Genomic DNA, 9,813 nt, shown 5'->3' on the forward strand with positions numbered 1-9,813 from the left:
TGTTTTTCATTTAGTTTTAAGAAGGAAGCCATTTCCTTCATAGGGAAATACGACCCCAGAGTAGCCCACAGGTAAAACCCAACCTCAGAGGGCGGACTCCACTGCAGGAGGATTTAGGGTCTGATTCTCAACTGGAAAATTGCTTTTCAGGGAGAAGGTCGTGTTTTCCACTGATAATAGGGTCCCTTATATCAAGTGAAACGCCCTTCCTTCTGACCCAGGAGGACATTTAAGCTTTGATCTTTCTCAGAGGACAGTAGGAAGTACATTTATTCCCCGCTAGGAAGAAGGGACTGGGGATGGGTAGTGGGAGTGTAGGATTCCAGCAATGTCGGTCCGTCCTGAGCCCAGCCAAGACTCACTGGGGCCTGGCCTGGTGGCGTCCTGGCAGGTGGGGAAGGAGGTCTGGTGGAGACAACAAAGGCCGTTGGAGGGAAAAGATTAAAGGGCAGGAAAACGCACAGCCACCCCCCGCCCCCCACGCAGCTGCTTTCGTGCATTCCTTCAGGCTCTCTAGACTTTGATATTTGCATAAATGGGCCTTGGCTAGGCTTCCACACTGGGACAGAACAGCGAGCGGTCACCGCAGACAAGGCAGGCTTTTTCTTCGTGACCAGTCTGGCTGTGATTTCAGTCATCAGCTTGTGTAACCTCCCTGGGTTGAGCGGACGGGTCAGCCGCCCCGTCCCTGTCGCTGTGTGCACACCGTCTGTGTCTCTGGCCCGCAGACCCTTCCGACGCAGGCGCGTCTTGGAGCCTGTTTACAAGGCCTGCAGTTAATTCTGTTTTGTTTTAGCCAAAAGGGTGAAGTGCTGCCAGCAGTATGTCTGGAATGTTATTTACTTGGTACATTTCTGTGGCTTTTCTTTGTAGCGCTACACATGCCAGAGCAAGGGGTCATTGACTTGAAAATGCCAGGTTTCGCAGTTTGTCTTCTCCGCGGGGCTTTACTTTCTCAGTGAGAAGGAGGTTAGCTCCTGTGCCTGCCTCTCCGTTCCTCCCTCCCGTCCTTCCCTCCTTCCTGCCTCCTTTTTTTGTTTTCTGAGTGCTCTGAGCTACTGTTGGCGCCTGCCCTTCCCCACCCCCCCCGCAAGCACCCCCGTGTCCTAAATGCCCCGAGTGCACTTTTAATTCCTGGGGTTTCTGGTGGACTCTGCCGAGGGCCTGGCAGACGCTTTTCATTTGCGTGCCTGCCCTGTTATTATTTCACATGAAAGCTGTCTATTTTGGCACACGTGGCTCCCGCGATTTCAGTTGAGCTCTCTGGGCTGAATGGGCGATGTTGTGCAAGGGAAGTACAGGTGGGGCTTTCTCTACTGGTGGCCGTGGGGGCGGAGGACAGATCCGCGCGCGGCCCTGGCTTGTGCTGAGCCCACGCGAGAGCAAACAAATGGCTTCTGAAGGAAGGAACCAGTGTGGATGGTTTCTTAATTTGGGAGCTTTCACAACTGTTCACCTTCAATTGATGGAGGAGAGGGTTTTGGGTTTGTTTTTGTTTTTTTTTTTAAGAGCAAATTCTTCATTTAATAAAACTGTAAACAAGTCCTGGATCAATGAGCAATGTGGAAGGGGGACGCAGGGGAGGTTTGCTCTCCGCCTCTTGTTTTCAGCCTCCCTTTCTCCCACTTCTATGCAATTCTGATCATGGTATTTGGGGCTTTAAAACAAGGTATGGAAAATGAGATTAGATAAATCTCCCCAGCTGGTGCCAGCCCTGGGGCCGTTTGCACACCTGGGTGGTTACCTCCACCCCGCCCCCTGCCCAATTTTGTTATGTCAGTGAGTGTATAAGCATCTACAGGGAGGAGATGAGACCTTTGAAAAGTTTTGCCTTACGGAGACTGGGCCTTTCTCTGAGTCTCTGGGAAACCTTGCCCATCCACGACACCTGTTAGTGTGTTCACTCCGTAGCCAGCCCCAGTCTGCAATGGAAAATTTTGGTCCCATTCTTCTCGGCTTTTCCTGTCCTTCTGCATGACTTCTCAATTTGTGTGTAAGCTGCTCGGATTTTTGGCTGAAGGGGCTTCTTTGATCACTCTCTTGACAGCATGGGCTTCACATTCTCACACCTGCTTTTCTTTTACAGTCCAGATTTCAGAGTAAATGCTTCCATTGCCTTGTCATTTCTTCGGTATAAAACTTTGGTGCTGGTTACTCATTACAGGTAATAGCCGTTGGATGACAGAGACAACTGCTTGGCACAAACGGCCACCTGAACCACTGCCAGAAACGTAAACTGCCACTTTATTTATTTCTGAAAGCATCTAAGCTGCAAGCCTATCGGTCATGATCTAGCATGCACATGATAATAACAGGCTCGCCAGGCTAAGAAAGCCGCCCCATGGGGCAGCCGTGAGGGCAGGCTCTAACAAGACTCCCGTGTGTTTTCTCCCCCATTATCCACAGCCCACACATCATCTTCCTCTCTCAGAGCGTCTTGACAGGAGCGAGCCATCTCTGTGGGACCCGGCTCTGCCATGAAATCGCTCACGCCTGGTTTGGCCTAGCCATTGGGGCCCGGGACTGGACGGAGGAATGGCTGAGTGAAGGGTTCGCCACTCACTTGGAAGACGTGTTCTGGGCTGAAGCGCAGCAGGTAGGTTTACAGTGACCCTAAGCATTTCCCGACCCGGAGTCAGATTCTGTTCATCTGTTCATTCCACAGATCCGGAGAGGGCTTCTTGCGCGCTAGGACTGTGCTGGATGCTGGGGAGAGGGGAGAGGCCCTGAGCCCCGGGGGGTTCTCCCTGTGGGGATAGGACAGAGGACAGCGAAGCAGACAAACGCATCCCTACCATGTCAGGTGGTGAGCACTATGAAGGCAGGGGAGGCCGGACAGAGAGTGGCGGGGAAGCTCAGTTTTAGAAGGCACCATGAGAAGGCCTCTCTGATGGTGGACATTTGAGCAAAGACTAGAAGAGAAGGTCACACCGTGGCATGCTCAAGCACTCCCCTGTGGTTATTATGGTTGTGGTGACACTGACTTGTGTTTGGTTTGGGTTGGGTTTTTTTTTTTTCTAATAAGATGAAAATTTACATCTGGAGGCATAATCTCAGATGTCTGCTGGCAAGTAACGAAGAATAAAGTGGCTGGTGTCGTAGGTTAGGGTGTGCTGAGGGCTGAGACAAGCTGGCAACCTCCCCTCAGCTTGGACCAAGCATGGCTGGGTCGGCGGGAGGGCTCAGTGGAGCCTGGACTCCTGGTGGTTTAAAAGGAAGTTCTAAATCTGGATTTTTATATGAAATTTAGTAATTTAAAAAATCCTATGCCAACTAATATACCCAGAGGTATGGGCAGCACGCTCCCAGCTTACAACCTCTACTTTAAAGCACTGACTGCCGGCTCTAATGAGGATATGGCAGCTAAACTGCCTCCTGCTTATTTTTCATCCCCTAATATTTGGTCACTCTTTTCCCTGCCATCCCCACCCCTTACACACTGGACTAGTTAACATTTTCTGAAATCCTCAAGTTTGTGCATACCTATATGCTTTTGTTTGAGCTCCTTCTGCCTGTTGAAATCCTGTTTATTTTTCACTAACCAGCTCAAGGTCACCTTCTCTGGATAGCCCAGACTGATCATTCCACTCACAGTACTCACTCTTCTAGAAGCTTTGAACTCCCACGGTATTTGGTACTTACCTCTTTTTCCTCACTTCTTTCTTCTTTCTCCTATCCTCACAACTAGACTGTGGTCTCTTTCAAAGTGGAGCTGCAGCTTATTCACCCTCCCACGCCCTCTGCACCTTGGCCAGCAGCGTGCACATCTGTGTCCCCTGCCACACAGTGAAGAGAGGCCACGTGGCAGATTTGGGCAGGGTGGCGGGGTTTGGAGTCGGACCGGGCAGGGAATCCCAGCCCTGCTGTTGACCAGCTCTGTAAGTGTAGGTAGGTTGCATAGCCTCCCTGACCCTCAGTTTCCTCATTTGAAAATACATATAAGAATGTGCAAACTGGCACGGTGAATGGGATAATTATGAATGACACATGGAGCTCATGCAGGAAATGCCAGTTCTCTTTTTCTCTTCTTTTTCTCTTTGTATTTTCCTCCACCTGACTGATGCACAGTAGGCATTCAGCAAGGGTTAAATAGGCCAGTATAAATGGGCCTCTATCATCATCCCTTCTCTGGGATGCTTCTGTCCTGAGACAGATTTGTGCTGTTCTTGGTAATTGTGAGTATATTTCAGGCATCTAACGATGATCTCCCTGTCCTTTATCTCCCGTATCCACAAAAAACACTCCTCCGTCGCCTTGGCCCCTGCCCATATTTCCAGAGTGTCAGTCCTGAGTCTCATTGCTTACGTCCTGCCTCTTACTGCCCTGAATATGTCCATCTCCACTAACAGAGGCATGAAGCCAGTCTGGCCTCATCCCACAGCTGACATACCTTCAGTGTGTCCATTCTGTGCTAGACCTGTAGGGATAAAAGGATGAGTGAGACCCAGCCCTGCTCTGAAAGAGGTCATAGTTTAACTGTGAAGATAAGAAAAGCACACAGTAGAAGGAAGAAGAAAATAAGTTAGAAGAGAGAGGTAAATACCAAATATTGTGTGAGTTCAGAGGCGGGAGAGGTCAGGCCTGAGCAGATCCAGGAAGTCTTCTTGGAGAAGGTGACTTCTGACATGGGCCTTAAAGGTAAAGTAGGAGTTGAGATTTCTCTGTCCCTGCCTTTCCCTTAACCTAGCATAGGGGACAACCCACCGCACTATCCTTCAGGGTCTAAAGACCCTAAAGGGGGCAGGATCTCTTCAATATGTGAAAGCCCTTTGGTCTGAAGCAAAGTGGCCATTCTGGATACCAGCACAAAGCTTGGAAACCTTTCCAGAGAGTGTCGATCCCTCTAGCCCCTTCCTTAAAGGGCGAGACTGAGGTGCTGTTGGTCCCTGATGGCAGACTTTCTGAGCAGGAGAGGGGCTCTTTGGGGCAGGAGAGTGTGGGCCAGCTCACATGGTCAGTGGCAGATGCCGCCAGGGAAGAGGGGGTGACGCACATCGGCCACTTGGCAGCCCAGACTGTGCTCTGCATCACTGAACGTTAGCGAGCATGGCAAAGTGAGGGAGGGGGAAACCACTGAACGAGGAGACAGAGAGGGGCATTCCACTTGGAGTGGCGTTCCGCAGGGAGAAGGGAATTCAGTTAGTTGCAAGATTGCATCATGTAACTTGTCATCAACCTGGATAAAGTCTAACCTCCTTCACAGGTGTCTTAGCTCAGGCTGCCATAACACAATACCACAGCCCGGGGGGCTTAAACAACACTTGTTTTCTCATAGTTCTGAAGGCTGGAAGTCCAAGATCAAGGTGCTGACAGGCTTGGAATCCGGTGACACCTTTCTTCCCTGGCTTGGTGGCGGCCACCTCTTCTCTGTGTTCTCCCGTGGCTTTTCCTCTGTGCGCATGTAGAGAGAGAGCCCTGGTGCCTCTCCCTTTCTTGTTAAGGACACCCGGCCTATTGGACCAGGGCCCACCCCTAATAACCTCATCAATCTTAATTGCCACCTTAAAGGTCCCATCTCCAAATACAGTCACATTGGGGGTTAGGGCTTCAACATGAATTTTCCACTCATGATTCGGTCCTTAGCAAGAGGGCACACAGAACCTGTGGCTCATCTGGCCTTTGCTGGCTACTTGGCACCTCTGTCTCTGCCCAGGTGATAGCGTGCTCCCCGCCCGACTACATCCCTCACCGTTCTCTAAACACATCATCACGCTCTTTCCAGGCCCCTTGAACCTTACACATGCTTTCCCTCTTCCTGAAATTCCTCCTCCCTGGGCTGACTCCTGCTTTCTCTGTGGACCAGTGTGGGCCCCACCACCTCCTCAGGGACTCACCTGGATGGCCAGAGGGCATCTAGGTTCTTCCTTAACCTCTGATGGCTAGTGTTCTTACAGGCTGTGTCCATAGTGTACCCAGGGTCTGGCAGAGACTCAGTAAATACCTGTTGAATCCACTCTTAAGGATCTTTCATTTCCAGAAGTGCCTGTTGGTACTGACATTTCCCTCCCAGGCCGATGTTCTGCTGCCCTCCCTTACAGAGACTTGAGTCGTGGGGCCTTGTGAGCCCAGTGGCAGTAGCCCGTTCTCACCAGCAGGGCAGGGTGTGATGGCGTCCCCCTCCCCCAGAGTGAATCCAGGCAGTACACTCTTTCTGCTTCTATGCAAACAGAATCATCTGGGCTGCATTAGCAGGCTCCACTGTAAACAGCCCTTAACCAAACTGAGGGCTGGGAAAAGTAGGAGGTAAATGGAGGGGACCTTCCCCACCCAGTGCCGAAAGACAAAGCAGGAAAGGGCTGGATGGAATCCGAGTGGAAACAGCCCTCTAAGGAAGCCTGCTCTTTCTGGGCCCCAGGGTGTGTGAGGGGTGGGTTCCAGACAGCCAGGCCCAGCTCCATCACCAGCAGGAGAGTGAGCGGCTGGGTCTTCGTGTGAGGACCTACCAGACCCCTTTGGCCCTCTGGCTTTTCTGATGGGGTGCCAGGCACCGCGGGGAGGCCATCTGTGCGGTCACCCTGAAACTGAGCAAGCTGCCCTGTCGGGCGGCTGTGACCCCACGTGAGGACAACAGTGACTGTGTTTTGTGCACATGTGTTTGTGTGTCTGTGGCCCAAGCAGCTGGCCCCCCACGAGGCCCAGGAGCAGCAGGAGCTGAAGGCTTGTCTGCGCTGGTGTTGCCTCCAGGACGAGGTGCGGAACTCCCCCGAGGAGATGCAGGTGTTGAGGTAAAGCGCCCTGAGATCTCTTTCCCCCTCATCCTCTGCCTCCCCCTCCTTTCCTTCAAGACGCATCCTGGCCATCTATTAAATCTGCTGTGTTTCCTTTTTAAATCAAACTGGGTTAGGTCACTCATCCTCCCAGGAATGTGATTGTTATGTTTGAAGTCTCTCAGGGCTTGGGCTTAGATTTGCCTTCTGACGCTTTCCTGGTGTCTCTGTTCAGGAAAAAACGAACACAAGGCCATTTCCAGGACCAGATTCTTTGTTTGAAGTTCTAATAGTCACTTTGTGTGGTGGCTGAGGACTTGGACAAGGTGGGGGTTTGGTAGCTTGACAGACAGTAACCCTTTAAAGCCAAAATTAAAAAAACAATAACAACAAACTTTCAGGAAAATATTGCTTCCTAAGTGTTTAGCAGGAACAGATGTCAGTGTCAGTGGGGCCTTTTGTTTGGGGTCCTCCCAGCAGGAGGCCACGCCTGTGCCTGGGGGAGATGCTACTCCGAGCTCCCGCAGGGTGGTGTCCACGTGTGTCTTGCAGCGCTTACTTGTAGGATTACTTCTTGCCATTTTTCCGTTTTTGCCCCTCTCTGCTTTGCTCGTTTTCTTCATTTCTCTAAATAGTTGTTTATCGGCAAGCCCAAGCCTAGGCCCCGGGAATACTGCGATTGCTATGACCACAGAAGCTTTCATCCTGCCCCTGCTCCACTATAGCCGTCAGACGGGTGGGAAGACAGCCATCCAGCGGTGGCCCCCCAGTTTGATGACAAGGCCAGTTGACCTTTGGGCAGAAGCCAGTCTGAACCGGTTTGGTTGTTTGTTTTTCAATGCCCCCCCCGCCCGCCCCCCAGGGAGGCTGGCTGGTGCTTTTGTGCAGCATGGCTGCCTGGGGTGTGGCCACTCTTCCCACGAAGAAGAAGTCCCTCGTTCTCGCATACGAAACCTCTACGTCCTCTAACTCATGGGTTGTGTAGGAAATCCAGAGCGAGGAGCCCCGCATTCCCCACCCAGCACCGCTCTCTGCACCCCTCTGCCCTCAGCCAGTGGGATGGCTATACGACGGAGGTGGACAACGTCCCCGCTCTCACGGAGCTTCCACGTAGCGGGACCCTGTTGCCTTCACAGGGTTCCAGATGGTGAGAAGTGGTGCGAACGGAAGGTGTCTCTGAGGACTACAAAGGCCCTGAAGCAGGAAAGGGCTTGGCAGGCTGGTACTTGAACAGAAAGGAGGGCGGTGTGGCCAGATGGGCAGAGGGAGGCAGGCAGGAGTCTGGCCAGCGAGCCTTAGGCCGAAGTGCAATGGAAGGCGCCCCAAGGCTTGTAGCAGGGAAGGATCCTGATCTGTCTTGTGTTTTCAGGGCTGCTCGGGCTGCTGGGGGATGGACTGCAGGCCGCTGAGGGATGGGAAGGGGAGGGTTAGAACCTTGCAGTCGTCCATATGCAAGAGGTCCTGGTGGCGGCTGTGGCAGACCCATCTGAGACATGTCCAGGTGGTGGGGCTGGCGGGTCTTTGGTCATCGAGTATGGAGAAGAGGGAGATGAGAGTGTCCAGAATAATTCCAGGCTTTTGACTTGAGCCGCTGGGTAGATGGTGAGGCCATTTGGTGAGACAGCAAGACATCGGAAGGAAAAGTAAAAATCCCAGTCTTGTATATGTTAAGTTTGGGATGTCAAACAGATACTTGATATCGAGAACTTAGTGGGGTCTACAAGTCAGCAGCTCACTGGAAAGATTGGAACATTCAGTCTATAAATACTTACAAGTCTGAGCACACTGAAATCACCAGGGAGAGAGGAAAGTGAGGGAAGAGGTCGGAGGAAGGTAGGGGGCCAGTGGAGGAGCTTGGGAAGTCGGTATGGCGTGGGGGTGGGGCGTCATAATGAACATTAGTTGATGAAATGTGCTCCCAGTTCATAAGCAGGCCAGCCTCACACGGGGAAGTCAGTACGCATGTGAGGAGAGCCTTCTCTCTGGACTCGGTGGAGCTGTGATCAACCAGCCTCTGATGGCCAAGAGCTTTTCCTGTGTGTGTAGAGCTGGGAGAAGAAATACACTATTTTTAGACCCTTGTGCTGGAAAGCTTATTAGGGCATTTGTTTTTCTTTTTCTTAATATTCAGAAATTTTGTTTGCCTAAATTTAGGCTAACCATGAAATGACCGCATTCGAAAGATTTATTGCACATCAGTATGGAATCTATTGTTATCAGATGCGCTTACAATGAAGAGGAAATGTTTCTGAACCTGCCCCAAATTATATAGTCAAGGTTTAGTTTACTCCCATCCTTTAGAATTCTCCCTTAAATGGGCACAGAGAGCCTAGAAATTACTGAAAGTGAAAGAAAAAAAACATCAGAGTTATAAAAATTTGTTCTCAGATTTTATTTTGGTTTAATATGCAAATAAGACCTTGGGAAAGAAGTCGCTTAAAACAAGACAGTAATCAAAGATGCTCTTTTTTTCCCCCTCCCTTTCAAGATAACCCATGGCCTTGAAATGATGGACCAAGAACAATTTAGAAGTCTTGGTTTGTGTCTTGATATGTTCCGCATTCCTCGGTGGTGCAGATGAAATGGAAGCTTCTCTCACTCATCTTTGCAGCCGCTTTCAACGTGGTTGACCACTCCCTCCTTCTAAAAACACTTTCTTCTCTTGGCTTCTGTGTCACACTCTCCTGGATTTCCTTGTGCTCTGCTGCCAGTCCCCACCCCTCCTGCTGGCTATTCAGCATCTTCACTTAGATGACTCACGGCTCAGAAAGAGGTATTAAGGGGTCCAGCAGCATACAGCTGATACAGAGCAGAACAGAGATTGGAATCCAGGGATGGAAACGACCTTCTTTTCCCTATACACTTTCTCTCTGCCTTCAAGGAACTCCATATAGCATTTAGTTGCATTAAAACCAAACCAAACCAAACTAAACCAAACCAAAAAACCACTGCAGGTATCTTGAACAGTGGAAGGATGTGAAGGTCAGGGTTAAAAAAAAAAGTATCCTTGGACCAAGTATCTTTGTCTTCTTACACATGAGTGAATGTGTCTGATTATTTCGGTGGCTATCAGGAAAAAAATTCAACATTGTGTTGATTATAGATA

The 9,813-nt window shown here is 50.6% G+C and overlaps 1 protein-coding gene across 22 annotated transcripts in view; it reads left to right on the top strand.

Moving 5' to 3' along the window:
* The window catches only part of AOPEP (aminopeptidase O (putative)), a 354,373-nt gene that overhangs the window by 195,314 nt on the left and 149,246 nt on the right, over positions 1-9,813 (top strand). For 21 of the 22 annotated variants that reach the window (XR_010407860.1, XR_010407861.1, XR_010407862.1 and 18 more), the window contains 2 exons: positions 2,407-2,596; positions 6,619-6,725. The exons of the other annotated variant lie outside the window; for it this stretch is intronic. Coding sequence is in view for 9 of the 21 variants with exons in the window: in XM_064579971.1 (XP_064436041.1) it covers positions 2,407-2,596; positions 6,619-6,725 (297 nt within the window). In the remaining 12 variants the exon portion in view is untranslated. The remainder of the gene's footprint in view (positions 1-2,406; positions 2,597-6,618; positions 6,726-9,813) is intronic. 22 annotated transcript variants of the gene reach the window in all.

This window comes from Mirounga angustirostris, unplaced genomic scaffold (genome assembly GCF_029215605.1).
Source record: "Mirounga angustirostris isolate CCGP_5_RB_7025 unplaced genomic scaffold, mMirAng1.0.hap1 SCAF_15, whole genome shotgun sequence".
NCBI classification, from domain to species: Eukaryota; Metazoa; Chordata; class Mammalia; order Carnivora; family Phocidae; genus Mirounga; species Mirounga angustirostris.